The 16,795-nt window shown below is 59.3% G+C and overlaps 1 protein-coding gene across 4 annotated transcripts; it reads left to right on the forward strand.

The window, feature by feature from the left end:
• Positions 1–202: 202 nt before the first annotated feature.
• GGT1 (gamma-glutamyltransferase 1) lies at positions 203–16,739 on the forward strand. Of its 4 annotated transcripts, none has more exons than XM_057306014.1 (15): positions 221–266; positions 1,045–1,089; positions 5,647–5,811; positions 6,343–6,519; positions 7,112–7,242; positions 7,393–7,479; positions 10,225–10,417; positions 10,782–10,939; positions 11,895–12,044; positions 12,546–12,682; positions 15,202–15,389; positions 15,596–15,723; positions 15,819–15,931; positions 16,004–16,117; positions 16,429–16,739. In XM_057306014.1, exons 4-15 carry the CDS (start codon positions 6,356–6,358, stop codon positions 16,573–16,575), a joined length of 1,710 nt encoding a protein of 569 aa, XP_057161997.1. In that variant the 5' UTR covers positions 221–266; positions 1,045–1,089; positions 5,647–5,811; positions 6,343–6,355; the 3' UTR covers positions 16,576–16,739. The 4 variants fall into 4 exon arrangements, with proteins under 4 accessions (XP_057161996.1, XP_057161997.1, XP_048077467.1 ...); XM_048221510.2 differs by having other exon boundaries at positions 239–266; positions 975–1,089; XM_057306013.1 differs by lacking the exon at positions 1,045–1,089 and having other exon boundaries at positions 203–266.
• The last annotated feature ends 56 nt before the right edge of the window (positions 16,740–16,795 follow it).

Genomic DNA, 16,795 nt, shown 5'->3' on the forward strand with positions numbered 1-16,795 from the left:
AGACCTCACTGAGGCCTTCAAAGCTCAGGTCTCTCATTCAGTGTTAGGGACCCTACGGGACTCAGAGAGGCCAGCAGCTGCCCTAGGTCATACAGCCCCAGGGACAGGACTAGGAGCCAGCCCAGTTCCCACCTGGAAAGGTTCCTGTGCCTTTAAAGCCTCCCTCCACCCAAGCCGGCAGAGGGAGGGGAGGAGCTGGGTAACAGCTGGGCTTTGGGGACGTGCTCCATGCTGGAGAGCAGCAGGAGGACCAGCCCGGGAGCCAGGTGAGCCAGGAGGGGTGTCTGACTGTGCCTCAGTGCTGTGGGACCCCAAAGTACAGCTCATCCTTTCTGAGCTACTGGACATTGTAGGTTGGGGGAGGTTAGGCTTAGGCCCTCCCGGAAGCTTCTGGAAGCGTGGGTTCCATTTCCAGCTCTGCCATGTGCTGGCCTCTTCCTCTCCAGCCTCAGTTTATGCACCTGAGTAATGGGAGTGAGCTGACTTTCAGGGTGAAGGGGATGGGGCTTGTGTGAATGGATCCTGTAGAGGGGTCGCACAGGTCTTTGACCGGCGCTAGGCTGGGGGGCCTTTGTTTTTTTTTTTGTCTAGTAAGGGGGTTTGAGACGCCTGTCCAAGCTTTCTGGCTCACTGTGTGCCACAGATATGGGGTGGGTGGAGGAGGGCCACATGGAGCTGCTGGACTTCTCTAAGAAAGCCTCTGAAGAAGCCACAACACCCCGGAAGTGGACTTTTGGAATTAAGAGGGAAGAGTGCAGCACGGAGAAACTGAGGCTGAGGAGGGTCTGGAGTAAGGGAGCTGTGATGGGGGCTGAGGGTCTGTGTCCTCCAGCCGTGCTTGCCCCTCCCCGGGCTCTGATTTGTGACTGTGATGGGGTGCGGGGCAGGCTTAGTTGTGCAAGGGGTCATTGCACAACTCTAGGGGGCGCCCACGACCTTGTGGTCATTGCAGGCATGTATTGCTGTTTCGACAGGTATCCGGCTTAGTGGCTGTCAAGCACTGGGGAAGGGAGCTTTTTCTAATTCTCAACCTTGTGCCACCAGGGTGGGCAGCGAGGGAGACAGATCCCAACCCGGGCCGGGGTAGCGGTAAGCTTCCCTTCGAGGGGTGTGGGCAGGGCTCAAGAAGCCTCTGCAAGCTATGTTCTCATGCCCTGGGGTCGGGGGTGGGGTGACTCCTCCCTGCTGGTGGAGATGTGGGTTCTGCCACACGTCTCCCCCATCCGGGGCCAGCTGACTTTGTGTGAGTTGCTTCAACTTAAGCATTGGTTTCCTGTCTGTGCATGGGTTTGGGGTTGTGCCCCAGTTTCACCCCTGGGGCTCTGAGGTTGTGGTGACACAGTCCTCAAGCTGGGTTCCCTCTCTGAGATTTCCCCCGGGAACCCACTCCGCTCAGCCTAGATTCAGAGAGAGAGAGAGAGAGAGAGAGTGTATGTGTGTGTGTGTTGGGAGGGGGTGGTCCTGATGGCAAAGTCGGTATCTCTGGTGGGTGAGGCTTGTACATTCCTGGGGATGGGGAGCTTACCATCTTATGTGCCTAGGACAGGAAACATGGGGCCTAGAGGAGACTTTTCCGGCCAGCCCCTACAGCCTTTTCTAGGGTGACATGTTTCCCCGGACCGACATCCTTCAGGTCCCCTCTGGGTGTGGTGTGTAGGGGCTGGGGGGCTGACCAGAATAGAATGTGATGCAATCAACATGTGAGGAAGGTTCTTTGTTCTGTAAATCATGTCTTAGGTTTTTTGTTTTTTTTTTAAGATTTTATTTATTCATTTGAGAGAGAAAGAGAGAGAGAAACCACGAGCGGGGAGGGGCAGAGGGACAAGCAGACTCCCCGCTGAGCAGGGGAGCCTGATGCGGGCTCTATCGCAGGCCCGGAGATTACGACCTTAACCGACACTTAACCGAGTGAGCCACCTGGGTGCCCCCATCATGCCTTTGTTGATACAGCTTTGAATGAGACCCCTTCCTCCTGACTCCCCTCCTGGAACCTACAGCTGCTAGGCTTCATCTGTGCCCCCAGACAGCCTCTCCCTCACCCCAGCTTGCCGAAGGCCAGGGATGTCCTGCTGGGATCACCTGTGGGGTTTGTTTCACCCTCTGCCCACTCACACGTCCTCCTACCCTCCCGCTGCTGCAGATACTGCCATGTCTTAGGCCTTCCCAGGCAGGGAGAAAATTGCTGAGCAGGCCCAGGCTGGGGACAGAGCCCCATGTCTCTCCACTATAGACCCCTCCCAGCTGACTGCCCTGCAGTGCAAATCCCCTGACATCCTGGCTGGTGTCTAGCCCTCAGGGACGGGCCATGGGCCTTGGTCCCTGGATCCTGCTCTGTCCACCTTCTCATTCATCCTGGTCTGCAGGTGATGTCCAGGGAAAAAGCTTAGTCATAGTACCCCATCCTGGGGTCATGGAGGATTTCCTAGGAATGCATTTTTTGGTGGATTTCACCCCAAGCCTGCTCAAGGGCAGTGGGTGAGAGGACAGGACTTGTTTTGACTATGTGACCCAGGGTGGGCAGCAACACATGGTTAGCCTCTGTCTCTCTTCCTGCTTACCAGCTAGCCCAGCCCTGTAGGGTGGTCATAGATTAGGTATTCCAGATGGAGACTGTGGGGGCTACCAGACAGCCTAGACACAGCTGGTGGGGGGCCAGGGAAGGAGCCATGACTTGGGGAGTGGCTCACCCTTATTCTTGGCAGATGGAAGCCAAATGGGAATGGGAAGCAGGGTCCAAGGTCCCCTGGGCTGGGCATGCACCTGTTCCTGGCTCAAGATCTCCTTGTTGGGCTGGTCAGGGACGCGCAGCAGCTTGGGGGCAGGTATGGGGTGGCCAGGTGTGTACTGCTGGGCTCTGTGACTTGGACCAGCTCTGGCCCTCTCTGGGCCCTGCCTTTCCAGGCCGCTTGGGTGGTTTCTTGGGCCTGAGGTGCTAACATTCCTGCACAGGCAGTGGAACTGGTCTGGACTCGAGGCCCCAGGCTGTGTTCCAGGACGGCACCCTTGGCATCTGCCCGAGCTGTGTGGTAAGGGCTCTCAGGTCCTGGTTCTGGGACATCGTGTTTGGCCCTGGAGTTCAGATGCTCTGAACAGGGACAGGGTGAGTCAGGGGGTACCTGGCCTAGGGCTTGTTGGCAGGGCGCTTGCCAGTGGACTCTGTCCTTTGGGGGGGAAGCCGAGGCCAAGAGAGGGGGAACTTCTGCCTCTGTCACCACACCTCTCCTTCCCTGCTGGGGCCACACTCCTCACCTCCTGCCATTGCCATGGTGACCCCAAGAGTCACTGCTGTCACCTCCCATCTCCTGCCCAGGGCCCTCCCAGGACTGCGTGAACTTTAGTCACTTAGTGACAGACCGAGTCACTGCACCTCCCCGCTGCCATGACGTCAGACTCTGGGGCTGTCCTCCCTGCCAGGCTTGATCTTTTAGAGGACAGCCTGTTCTCCACCCTACTCAGACACCTTCAACTGCCCCATAGGGTGGCTGGGTGTCCCCTGGCCAGCTGCTTGCCCCCTCTGGGACTAGGTGAGCAAGGGAGTTCCTCTGCCCTCTCCTGTGCCTTTCCTGCCTCTGCCCCTCCTTGGGGGTGCCCTCCCCCAGATCCCAATCCCAGTTCAGAGGCCCCCTGAGGAGCTCTGCAGGGGCTGCAGGCGTGGCTCTGGGCCACTCCTAGGAGGAGGGGGCCCAGCCGGAGCTGTGGCCCAGACTTTCCCAGGCAGACAAATCTGGCCGTGTCCCAGCCCAGAACTTCGTCTGAGGAACAGGAGCTTTCTTGGGCCCCTGCCAACCCCAGGCATCAGGTAAGCCCACCAGGGTCATGGGGGGGGCGGTTTGAGGCCAAGCGCTGTGCCTGAACTAGTCTCTGGCCTCAGTTTCCCCTCCTGACACTGATTTGTGTGAGAGCCAGGCATCTGGGCTTGGACATTATTTTAATAAGTCTTTGAGAAAAATGTGGGAGGGGGGTGGGAAACGGAAGCCCAGTCCCCTGCAGGGTGTCTTCCGCAGGGCAGGGGACGTCTGCCTGCAGGGCCTTGGCTAGGCCTCCCTGCTGCCCTGCCCAGGGAGGAGAGGATGGGGGTCAGTGCTGTCCACCGCTCTCCATACTCCCTGGCAGTCTGAGCCTTGCTGGGTGCCCCCTGTCCCTCTTGAAGCCCACTTGAGCCCTTGGATGGATGGATGGATGGATGGATGGATGGATGGACGGAGAGGAGGACGGACAGGCGGGACTGGAGTACAGATCACAGGAGGTCATGGCTGGACACTATAGAGGCCTGAGGGGAGAGAGGAGGGCCCCGAAGGGGGTCTTGGCTCACAGCCCCAAGCCCAGGAGAAATGAGGCAATGCCCCCAAGGTGCCTAGTAGATTGGACTAGAATGGAGGGCCTCCTTGGCAGGTGTGGCTGTGCCCATGCCGGGAGGGGGAGGGTCACTGGCCTCTGTCCTACCCCATCCACCCCCAGCACATGTGATGGGGAAAGTTCTGTGTTCCTGGCCCAGCTCCTAAGGGCCCTTGGACCTCCCAGCGCAGGTATCTTTACCAGGAACGCTTAACCCTGATCCAGCCTCCAGGGTGTGCTCCGAGAGCTATCAGGCCTGCCAGAGGGCAGAGGGCATAGACTGTCCCCTGGAGCAGTGGCAGGGGGAAGGCCTGACTGGGACTTTGGAAAGAGCCTTCTGCCGCTTTTTGGAGGAACATCGGGAGGGAGTGTGGGGAGGAAGCTTTGCAGGAGTCTAGCCAGAAAGGCCGGTGCCTGGATTCAGTCAAGGTGGAGAGGAGAGGCTGGCTTGAACCCTCCTGAGGATGTAGGGCAGCGTCTTCTGTGGGGCTGCCCACTGAGCATGGGAGGGGAAAGCCCTTCCACGTGGGCTGGCTTCTGGATGTCCCCGGCGTGGGGTGGGACTCCCTTCCTAGACCATTTCAGGGACACCATGTCTGGCCCTGGAGCTCAGGCCCTCTGAATAAAGACAGGGTGAACCAGAGGAGTCCCAGGCTGGGGCTTGTTGGCAGACACCCCCCCCTCCGAGAGGTAACTGCGATTGCCTCTGTCACCATACCTCTCCTTCCTTGTGGGGGTCGCACCCCTCGCCAGCTGCCAAACCACAGGGACCCAAAAGCTAGCCATTGTCTCTGTCCGTACAGCCGGGAAAGGAGTCAACAGGGAAACTGAGCAGGAGGCTGACCAGCTTCCTTCTGCCCCAGCCAGGTCTGCAGGTCATCACCCTGGTAGCCAATGACAGTACAGCCAGCACTCACCTAGCACTCCACCCTTTCCAATTCACTTAACCTCCACAGCATCCCCCAGCAGGATGCCCTGTCATTCGCAAGTCAGTGACTTGCCCAAGGCCCCGCATCAGATGAGGGGTGAGACTCCGATGGGGTGAGCTGGCTCCGGGGTCTGCATGCTCCATCCCCTTGGCCCGGCACACGTGGGCTTCACCACTTCTTCATATGACACTCACGTCACTGAACCCGGGCCTTGGTCTGGGCAAACCCTGTCTCAGCTGTGCCTGGTGATCTTCCACCAACGTGGGAGCAGCTGACAGCCTCTTCTTCGACTCCAGAGTGCGTCTGGAGGCAGAGGAACCTCACAGAGCTCCCTGGGGAGGGCCGACTCGGCCTGTTTCAGGTACACTATCTCCATTTTCAGGAGGACGAGGAGGCTGCTGGTTGTGGTGGCTCTCTGGAGCGCAGTGTGTGAGGGAGACCCCAGTTATCTCACCAGCTGCTTCAGCCACCCCCCGCCCCCGCCCGCCGTCCAGCTTTTGTGGCTACCCTCGCAGGCAAGGCGTGGGGCTCCCATCCACTGAGAAAGGTAGGCCCCTGCCCTGTGGCTGTTCATCTGACAATTTCACGAGGAGACCGTGGGTGTCCTCTCTCTGAACCCCACAGTCTGTGGCAGTCCACACTGGGGGGCCCGTGGATGGTGCCTGGCTCTGGGCTGAAGTGGGGGTCACAGAAGGAATCAGACCAGGCTTGTCCCTCGTGGCGTTCCCTGCTCGGCAGTGGCTTCCACTGAGGGAGATGTCTTAGACAAGGTCCTGCAGAAGCAGGGGCATGTGGAATCTGGGGGCTCCCAGAAGAGGTTTCTGTTGGAGATTGGGTCTTTACTGGAATGGGGCCCTGAGGATAAGCAGGGAGATTTGGGAGGGCAGAGATGGGGTCAGGAGTTTCTGGCAGAGGAAATGGCGTGAGCAAAGTTCCAGGGGCTGGAAGGAGACACAGGGACATGTTTCTGAGGCTTGCTTTTGGGCTATGCCCTGTGAAGGTGAGGGTCAGGATGTGCCCAAAGGCAGGCCAGTGGCAGTCCCCTAACCCTGTTAACCTCCACTCCCCCTCCCCCCAGGACCCGCAGAGCCATGAGGAGGCGTTACATGCTCCTGGCCCTGCTGGCCGTGGTCCTAGTGGTCCTCCTCATCATTGGCCTGTGCCTTTGGCTGCCCTCAGCCTCCAAGCCCCACAACCACGTCTACCCCAGGGCGGCCGTGGCTGCAGATGCCAAGCACTGCTCGGAGATCGGGAGGTGAGTGGGCTGGGAGGACCACTGCAAGTGGATCCGGGCAAGACCCTCATCCCTCTGAGACTCAGTTTCCCCACCAGTCCATGAGCTACCCAGAGAAGGGGTATCTGATGCACGTGGAGGTGCCTGTCCTCTCCTTGGAACTTCTCAGCAGCCTCTGGTCAGGCCAGAAGGGAACACTGACCCCACGAGCAGGGTGCGGGTTTCCCAGTGCCCAGCTGGGCCCCTTTCCGCAGATCTAAGGATCTCTGTCTCTTTGGATAAACTGCTGTTTTATGCTATTTTGGACTCTTGTCTCACATGATACACAAAGATCAGTTCCCACTTAGAGACTTAAACAGAAAAAAATTGTTACTCATAAAAGTAACGATTTTCCAGTTTTCTTTCTATTATAAAAGTCCTGTATTATCTGTTTGCTTGAAAAGGAAGAACATAGGTTGGCGTTAGAGTTCTGTGTGAGACCCCCGAGCTGTGGGCTCTTCTTCCATCCTCCTCTGGGCGGGGTGGCCCGGACGCTGGAGGTGGGTGGCAGGGGGCCCATGTTGGGGGTTGGGGAGCCTGCAGGCGCTCACTCCCCACCACATGCCACGGGTAGGGACATGCTGAGGGAAGGCGGCTCGGCGGTGGACGCTGCCATCGCGGCCCTGCTGTGTGTGGGGCTCATGAATGTCCACAGCATGGGCATCGGGGGCGGCCTGTTCCTCACCATCTACAACAGCACGACGCGTGAGTGCCCCGGGGAGCGGGAGTGGACGGCAGGGGCTGGCTGTCTCAGGCTGGACTTGGGCTGGGGGCAGGCAGAGCTGGGCGACCCCTGGGCTCACACCCTGGGCTGAGGGGTGTTGGCGCGGACTGCCCACCTGCTTCTGCTTCCAGGAAAAGTTGAGATCATCAATGCCCGCGAGGTGGCCCCGGGGCTGGCCTCGGACAACATGTTCAACAGCTCGGAGCAGTCGCAGGAAGGTGAGAGCAAGCCCAGGGTGGGCGTGACCTGGGCTGAGCTGCTGGGGCATCTGGGGCTCGGGACAGCTCTGGCTGTGCGGATGCCTACCTTCCCGTCCTTTCCTGGCCGCACAACACCCCCTTGGAATGAACAGTCAAGACCATAGTCAGGGAGGGAAGAGAGATGGCGCTTCCGTTGTTTCTGCTCGGGTCCCTTCAGAGCCCCCTGAGTTCGTACACGGAGAGAATAATTATTTCAACAGCTTGCACATACCAGGGGTCACGGGGGCCAGCGCTCCATTCAGCCCTTTTCACCAATGAGCGCCTTGAATCCTCCCTGTATGCTTGGGAGTCCCGGGAAGCGCTGTGTTGAGTCTCATTTTACAGGTCCAGAGAGGTCATGCAAACCCACTGAGGTCACACAGCTGAATGGGTGCTGAGGCCAAAATTGAACCCGGGCTGCTGAAACCGTGCATTTTTCAAAGGCATCCAAGTCATTCATTTATTTGTTCATTTGTGGGGATAGCTCTGGAGAGACAGCAGTTTGTCTTTATTAACAAGGTCTTATGCAGGGAAGAGGTCCCCCCCCATCTCCCCATGCAGCTGAGGGAAGCCAGTGGCCACCAGGGGGTGCTGCTCCCAAGGACCCAAATTGACTGCAGAATAGGAGGTTGGAGGCTGCCAGTCCAGCTGTTGGCCGTAACAGGTCTGATCTCCAACTGCAGCCTCTGCCCCTCGGGCCTGGGCCCTGGCAGGGGCCCTGTGTGTAGCCCAGCCCTCTTGGATTCCTCTCCAACATACAGAATCTTCGAATTCTAATATCCGTTGGGAAACTCCGAATGGATAGAAATGAGATCATTCAATGTGATTGCTGGAATCTTAACAGACTTCTCACCTTAGGGACGCTTGGAGTTCATTTATTTAAGCAGGACTTATTGGGCACCTCTTAAAATGTCAGGGGCTGTTCCCCCAGCCAGGGGACAAAACAAAGACAACAGGCAAAATCCGTGGCTCAGTCAAGCCATGTGGCACCAGGACAGCAGAGGTGGGAAGAGCCGGAAGGCACGGGATTCTCCAAGTGCAGCCTGCTTGGGGAGGGGGTGTCTGAGCGAAGACCCAGAGGCTGGAGTGGGGTGAGGGGAGCTGTGCAGGTGTCTGGGGGCAGAGCAAGTGGCCCACGCGGAACAGTGAGGCTGCACTGGGTGACCCCAAGGTCAGAATGGCTCTGGTGGTGTCAGACCTCATGGGTCATTGCCACCCTGCCTCTCGTCCGAGAGAGGTAGCAGTGTCTCCTGGGGGTGTTTGTGGGGTGGATCTGGTCTAGGTCAGACAGAACCCCTTGGGCTGCTGCAGAAGGGTCTAGGAGCGAGCCGCTGGCCTGTCAGGTGACCTGTCAGCCGGGTGTCAGAGGGTGTTGGGCGGGGTTGCTGCTCAACATACTTGGAAGGTGGAGCCTGTGTGTCTGCTGCTAGTTGGGTGTGGCGTGGAGGCCAAGTGTCCGGGATGACCGGCCTTTGCTCTGCGCCTGGAAGCACGGGGTGCCCCTAACAGAACAGCAAGGCCGCAGGGGAGTGGGTTTGGGTGACAGTCAGGAGTTGGGTTTTGAGTCTGTTAAGTTTGAGATACCTTTTTGGCGTGGGCAGTCACCTCTGCAGATCTGACCATCAGGGGAGCAGGCCAGGCCAGAGAGTAAGTTTGGAGTTGTCGGCACATAAGTGGGAGCTGAAGCTCTGATCTGGGAAGTAGACAGAGGAGACTCTAGGAGAGCCTGGCAGGTGGGAAGCAGAGGCGACCCGGGAGGAGTGATGGGCTGGGTGAAGGTGAAGTTGAGAGGGGACCTTGTCTGCCAGTGTGGGGGTCACTGGTGACCTTGGCGAGCAGGGTGGTGTGAGACCTGATTGGCCCAAGGTCAGGGCGGCATTTATTTAAGGTGGGGGGAATTATGGCCTGGGTGTCAGACCTTCTGAGATGTGCACACATGCAGACCCTAACAACCTGGCCCTTGTGCCCAGCTTCAGGTTGTTAGGCACCTAGAAGCTGCCTAGTCTGGGAGTAGCTGAAGTGGCCCTGGTCATCCAGGGCTGAAAGCAAGAGGGTGTCTGGGAGCGGGGGCCGTGGCTGTACCTTTCCGCATCAGTGTCCAGCTTAGGGCATAGTGGGCGGTGGGGGTCAGGGTCCGCAGGTGTTTCCAGTGGAACTGTGGGCTCCTCTAAGGTCAACCGGAAGAGACAAAGTCTTTGTGGTCAGATGGAGAAACTGAGGCCTAGAGCGGGTACAGGGCAGGGGTTTGGGCTCCGGTCCTGGTTCTGGGACAGTAGAAGGGAGGAAACTGGTGGTCTTGCCTTGACACTGGCTCAGTGTCGAGGGTGGCCCGGGCTTGCACTTGGTGGGTTCTGGTGGACCCCTTGAGCCTATGGGCGGGGAGGCTTAGACTGCGAGATGGCAGGGGTCTGGCTTCCCCACAGTCTTGGTGTGCAGCTGTGGGCCCGGCACAGGATTTCAAACCTGGTAGCCCCTGCAGAGGCAGACATATAGCCCCGGGACAGCAGAACCCAGCACAGGAGCCCCCTCACCTCCGTGGCCTCCCTCACATGTCCCTAGCCAAGCTATACTCTTGCCTGCTGAGTCCAGATATGACAACTCCATTTCTTTCTGAAACCTCACTAATCCTATCTGGGGACTGTACCTAGCTTGTGGCCGGAGAGAGCATCCCTCCTGATGTCCCCAGACTGGAGCCCCTAACTGTGTGTCCCTGTCCATGTGCAGGGGGGCTGTCGGTGGCAGTTCCTGGTGAGATCCGCGGCTATGAGCTGGCCCACCAGCGGCACGGGCGGCTGCCCTGGGCTCGCCTCTTCCAGCCCAGCATCCAGCTGGCCCGCCAGGGCTTCCCTGTGGGCAAGGGCCTGGCAGCAGCCCTGGAGAAAAGCCGGGCTGACATCGAGCGGCAGCCTGCGCTATGGTATGTCTGTGGGGTTGGCCTGCCCTGGGCCACAGGCCGGCCAAACGTGGCTCAAGGTCCCTGCGGGCTGTGAATGACTGGCAGGGTGCCTTCAGGAGTCTGTGCTGATAGAGGGGTGAGGTCTAGGGTACAAGATCCCTTCCCAATGTGTGTGGGATCACATTCTGAGCCTAGGGTCTGGGGTCCCAGGCTTGTGTGTCCTGAGTGGCAGGGGCTCGAGGAGGCATGGGCTGGACACCAGAGGATGAGGGCCACCCACCTGTGGACAGGTGCTCGCTGTCCTTTGATCTCCTGTGTGGTCGGGTGGGAGTGGCTGGCTGAATCCACCCCGCCTGCCGGCCTCACGGGTGCCTCTCTGCCCCAGTGAGGTGTTCTGCCGGGATGGGAAGGTGCTGCAGGAGGGGGACAGAGTGATCATGCCGCGGTTGGCCAACACGTACGAGACGCTGGCCTTGGAGGGAGCCCAGGCCTTCTACAATGGGAGCCTCACCGCCCAGATTATCAAGGACATCCAGGCTGCTGGTGAGTGGGCAACCTCTGGGGTCCTGGGAAAGGAACCCTGAGCCAGAGCTCAGAGGCCTTAGGTCCTCTGGTCCTGCCTGGCCCGGGCACTGGGTCCTCAGGCAGCATCTGGTGGGGCGGGGAGGCGGTGCTGTCAAGGATACCTCTGCAGTCAGTTACAGGCCACATCATCTACAGATTGTGGTTAGGTCAAAACTGAGAGACCAGTACAGTCCAGGAGAGAAGGTTCTCAGTGGGTAAATGCAGGCCTAGGTAGGTGCTCCGGCTGAGGGAGCATTGAAATGCAGGCCTGGGAGGACTTCCTAGAGGAGGTGGTACCTGGGCTACAGATGAGGTTGGAGAGAGGAAGAGCATTCCTTGGGAGATGGAATAGGCTAAGGCCCAGAGAGGGTGAGCTCTAATTATCCCTGAGGGTCACTGCAGATGAGGGTGGGCTTGGTGAGAGCGGCCTTGAAGGGGCTGCAAGCAGGGACAGGTTCTGATGAATTTCGGCCAGGCAGCCTGTCGCGGCCTCTCCCTCCCCAGCTGTGGAGTTCTACATACTGTTATTTTTATCAGAGACACAGAGGAGGGTGATTAGCATGTTGACCTTCAGCACTGACACAGGAAATTAGCCTATAAATACCTGGACTGTCTGGAGTCCATTCCTGTAGAATTAAGAGCCTCCTTTCACCCACCTGTTAGGAGGAGGGGGAAATGGGAATGATATTTTCCACTCAGATAAGACTCTCTGGCCGCCAGGAGGAGAGAAGGCAGACCTGGAAGCCAATGGGGCAAACAGGTGGAGGGCAGCTGGCCGGAGCCTGGCAGCGGGGAGGTGACATCTTCAGGGAACACAGAGGGACTGGGGGGTGGGGCCCCTCAAGGTGGGCAGGGCTTTCAGTGTGATGGTCTTGTCCTCCCCTCAGACCCGGGGCCCCGTCCCCGTGTCCACCCACTGAGCTGCTCTTTGCAGGGGGCATTATGACTGTCAAGGACCTGAACAGCTACCGTGCCGAGCTGATCGAGAACCCGCTGAACGTCAGCCTCGGCGACGCCCATCTCTACGTGCCCAGCGCCCCGCTCAGCGGGCCGGTGCTCGCTCTTATCCTCAATATCCTCAAGGGTGAGCTGCCCGACCACGAGCCCGCAGGAGGCAGGGCAGAGCAGCCGGGGTCGCGGGGGCGATGGTCAGGGGCTGGAGGAGGAGGAAGAATGGTCGGGCGGTAAAAGGTGCGGAGCAGTGTCCTGGGCTGGGAACAGCCCCCGCAAGGGCCGAGGGGTGACAGGGTCGGTCTGGCTTGCCCAGTTACCTAATGCTGGAAGTTCACAGCTGGGGGGCCTGCTCCAGAGGCTGCGTCTGGCGAATCGAAGTAGTCTTCTGGGACTGGGTAAGACTGGGTAGCCCTTCGGCTGGACGTTTGAGGCCCAGGCCCAGAGGTCCCCTGCCTCATTCCATCCTTACATTCCTTCGAAGTGTCCACTGGTACTTATTAGACGTTCCCCTTCTCAAGCTGGGCCAGTCGAAGCGATTCAGGGAGGTGTGAGCCTACCCTGGCGCACCCAGCTGTCTTGGCCGAGCTGGAGTGTCCCAAGGGCCCACGTGAGCCTGTCTCTGCTCAACCAGGGTACAACTTCTCCCAGGCGAGTGTGGAGACACCCGAGCAAAAGGGTCTGACCTACCACCGTATCGTGGAGGCCTTCCGGTTCGCCTATGCCAAGAGGACCCTGCTTGGGGATCCCAAGTTTGTCAATATGATGGCGGTAAGAGGCAGGGGCTGGCCCGTGATGGGTGGGGGGCCTACCATGGAGGTGCCAGGATGGCTCCCTGGAGCCACCCCAGCCTCACACGTGCTTAATTAATCCATTCCTACCACCAGCTTTGGTGGTGGGCCTACCATGTGCTGGGATGGACTGGTAACCCCGAGTTCGGCCCTCTGCCACAGGGAGCTCACAGTGTGACAGATTCAACAATGAGTGATTAGTGCCCCCTACCCTTGGCCACACTCCCACCTTGGGGGCTGTACCCCTGGCCTGGAAGGTTTTGGTGTGTTCAGTGCTGAGGTGAGGAATACATGGGGGCATCGCAACCCTCAAGGGTAATGAGGAGGTTGGAGGAGGGGGGGGGTGGTGGTCTGGGTGGCAGAGGCCTCGGCCACCGGCTTGCTGGTCACACCCCACCCAGGCCCTGCACAGCCTGACCCACTCACTGCCAGATGCCCCAGCTCCACGCTGGGCTTCATGGAGACTCCCGTCATGGCCCCCTGTACCTACTTGGATCCCCTATTCCGGGGTAGACCCGCAGACACGCTCACACTGACCTGTCCCTCTCAGCTGCCCTGCAGCCCCTCTGCTCACCTGGATCTCTTTTCTTCCCCGAGGACCATTGCGTACTACTCTCCTGCAGCCAGGGACCTGGTGTCTCGTACCCCTGAGGCCACCGCATGGCCTCCCCCTCTGCCCTCCCTCCTGGCTGAGGCTGGCCTCTCTGCTCATCCACTTGCTGACTCAGCGTGCCTCTCCTGCGGCACTGCTCGGCCGCCGGCAGTCCCATCCTGCCCTTTCCAATAAATCATTCCCGAGAGAGGCATATGCTTATCGCTTCCGAGCCTCTGGCTGCTGCGCCCATTCCTCTGGGCCACAGCGTCCCTTTCTCAGGCCTCTCCCATCAGGCTCTGCCCTCCTCGCTCCACATGTCCCCTGCCAGGACCCCTCACTCCACCCCCGGAGTCCAGCCTCAGTGTCCCCTTCGGGCCCCCCTCAGCAGCGTCTCACATAGTTCACTTCACCACCTCCTTTTCTCAGCTTTTCATTTTGCAAAGTTGCGGACATTTTGCCACATTCCCTTCCTCTCTCCCTGCCTCCAGCCACCTCTTTATCGATATGCGTGTGTTTTTTCGGGTGTCAGATGGTCAGTCCCGATACCACACTTTGGGTCGTAGCTCCTAAGACCGAGGGCTCCTACACACTGCCATCGAGAGGACCCGGCCTGTTAGACCCCCGTGTTCCCGAGGGTCCCAGGCTTGTTTAGGTCCAGAGCCCATGAGACTCATCCCCTGCAGTTGCTGTTAAGTCCCTCTAGACTCTGAACCTCCAAACAGACCTCTTGGCTGTTTTGCTGATTTTTAAAGCCCGGGGCAGTCACCTTGCACATCCCACATCCTGGATTTGACTTTCTGTTTTCTTGGGAGTAGATTCAGGCTGAACATTTTCCCTGTGGGGTGTTGCTGGAAAATTCTGGAGGCATTTCCTTTGCTCAGTCCCCAGGGGCCTTCTTTGCTGGCTCCTATCTCCTCTCCTCTCCTCTTTGTCCGTCCTCACTGCCGCGGGGACCCTGTTCAGGCTCACGGCTTTCAGCAGCCCCCGGAGGCTGATGGCCCCATGTTTAGTCCTCAGCCTGATCTTGCCCGTCAGCTCCACACACATAGATGCACCACCCACTGGAGACAGGAGAGGGCATCTGTTCAAACTCGAGCTCGCCCCGGTCCCCGGTCCCCGTCACCGCCCCTTCTGCATTGTTTGCGTCCCCAGTTAAATGGCCGCTCTGGACTGAAGACTTTGGGGCCATCTGGGCCAGCCACCCTCTCTCACTTGGTTGATGCCATAGCCTCCCAGTTGGGTTCTACGCTACCCCCCCCCACACACACACACAGCTGCCAGAGGGATCCTGTGAACTACCGGTGTGCTCCTTTCTCTGTCCCAGGCCCAGGTGGCTCAGAGCAAAAGCCAGACTCCTTATAGGGCCTCTGAAGACTTACAGGGATAACCCCCTGCTAACATCTTCCACCACCTCTCTCTTTGACCCTACTCACCCTCTGCCTGTTACTTTGATTTTACCACCAGGCCTCTTTTCAGATGTCACCTCCTCTGAGAAGCCCTCCCTGACCACTCCACCCTCCACCCCATCCTTCCCCATCCCCTTTACCTGGCTTGTCCTTTCCAGCATGTCCCTGCCTGCCTTTGTCTTCTCTGCCAGGAGGGCAGGGACCTGTGCGTCTATTCCCCGTTGATCCAAGCATGCAGTACAAGCTCCAGGAATGAATGAATGATTGAATGCGGCAAGAGTGGGGGCTTGTGCGGTGGGCAGACAAATACTAAGAGTTGCTGGACTGCAGCAGAGGCAAAGGCTGGAAAGGGGATCAGACAGGCCACATGAGGTTGGGGCTGCAGGAGGGTTGTGGTCTGGGCCATGTCAGGGGCTTCCCAAGAGCTGCTCGCACAAGCCTGTGCCCACTCCCCATCCTCCCCCTCACCTCCTCAGGCCAGCTCTGGGGTCTCGGCAGGTGGTCCGCAACATGAGCTCCGAGTTCTTTGCCGCTCAGCTCCGGGCCCGGATCTCTGACACCACCACTCACCCGACCTCCTACTATGAGCCTGAGTTCTACACGCCTGATGACGGTGGCACTGCCCACCTGTCCGTGGTTGCAGAGGATGGCAGCGCTGTGTCAGCCACCAGCACCATCAACCTCTAGTAGGGGCTGCCGGGTGGCCCTAGGTGGGCCCTGGGTGGGCATCTCCCAGAAGGGAGCTCCATAAACCCCTTCCGTGGTGGGGAAACCGAGGCCCCACCTTGGTAGAGCACCTGCCCCCAGCTTCCCTGGGGTCAAGTTGGAGTTTGGTGCCTGGGTGGGGTGAAGGCTGGGTCTGGCCTAGCTGTCTGATCCAGCTGGTCTGCAGCTTTGGTTCCAAGGTACGATCACAGGTCAGCGGGATCCTATTCAATGATGAGATGGATGACTTCAGCTCCCCCAACATCACCAACCAGTTTGGGGTGCCCCCCTCACCAGCTAACTTCATCAAACCAGGTGTGGGGTGGGGGCTCAGGTGGGGAGAGGGCTGGTGCCCTGGGCAGGCAGCTGACCAGCATCTCTGTCCCTGCCCGCCCATCTGGTGACCACAGGGAAGCAGCCACTGTCGTCCATGTGTCCGGCGATCATCGTGGGCCAGGATGGCCGGGTCCGCATGGTGGTGGGTGCCTCTGGGGGCACACAGATCACCACGGCCACCGCGCTGGTATGTGCCACCTACCTGTCCCCTCCAGCTCCTGCCCCTGGGCCACACTGACTCCATCCCCTCCGCCCCCAGGCCATCATCCATAACCTGTGGTTTGGCTACGATGTGAAACGGTCAGTAGAGGAGCCCCGACTACACAACCAGCTTCTGCCCAACACCACAACGCTGGAGAGAGGCATCGACCAGGTGGGGCAGGGCCAAGGAAACTGAGTCACAAGGCGGGGGTGACAGGGTGTCCTAGGATGGAGGCCTGGATCTTCTGACTCATAGAGTAGACTACAGCCTCTGCCTGGGGCAGGTGACCTTCACATCCACTGCCTGGGCCATCTTGAACCCCTGTGCAGTGTGGGTCAGGCCACCTGCTCCCATGAGACCCTGTAGGCCCAGTGGCCCCCAACTTGTTCTTCCTGGCCACGGGGCTGGACATGGTACCACCTGTGTGGCTCAGATGGCATTGTGGGCCCTGCTGAGGCCTCGCTATCCCTTCCCACCCACAGGCGGTGACCGCAGCCCTGAAGACCCGGCACCACAACACTGAGGTCGCTTCCAGCTTCATCGCTGTGGTGCAGGCCATTGTCCACACGACCGGTGGCTGGGCAGCTGCCTCAGACTCCAGGAAAGGCGGGGAGCCTGCGGGCTACTGAGTGCTCAGGGCGGGCAAGGCTAACCGGCAAGCTAGGGAGGAGAGGCCCGCTGGGGCCAGAGTGGGACTTTGAGGGATTTGCTTCCCCTGTGAGTGACAAAGCAGTGCAATAAATGGGGGTCGCAGTGTGAGGCTCTGGGCAGCCTTGCCGGCCCCGCTCCCGTATCCCTGGGCCTCAGTATCCTACGTGTGAAATGGAGCTGTCCCTTGCGGAAGGGTGG

Source organism: Ursus arctos, unplaced genomic scaffold (genome assembly GCF_023065955.2).
Source record: "Ursus arctos isolate Adak ecotype North America unplaced genomic scaffold, UrsArc2.0 scaffold_34, whole genome shotgun sequence".
Classification (NCBI taxonomy): Eukaryota; Metazoa; Chordata; class Mammalia; order Carnivora; family Ursidae; genus Ursus; species Ursus arctos.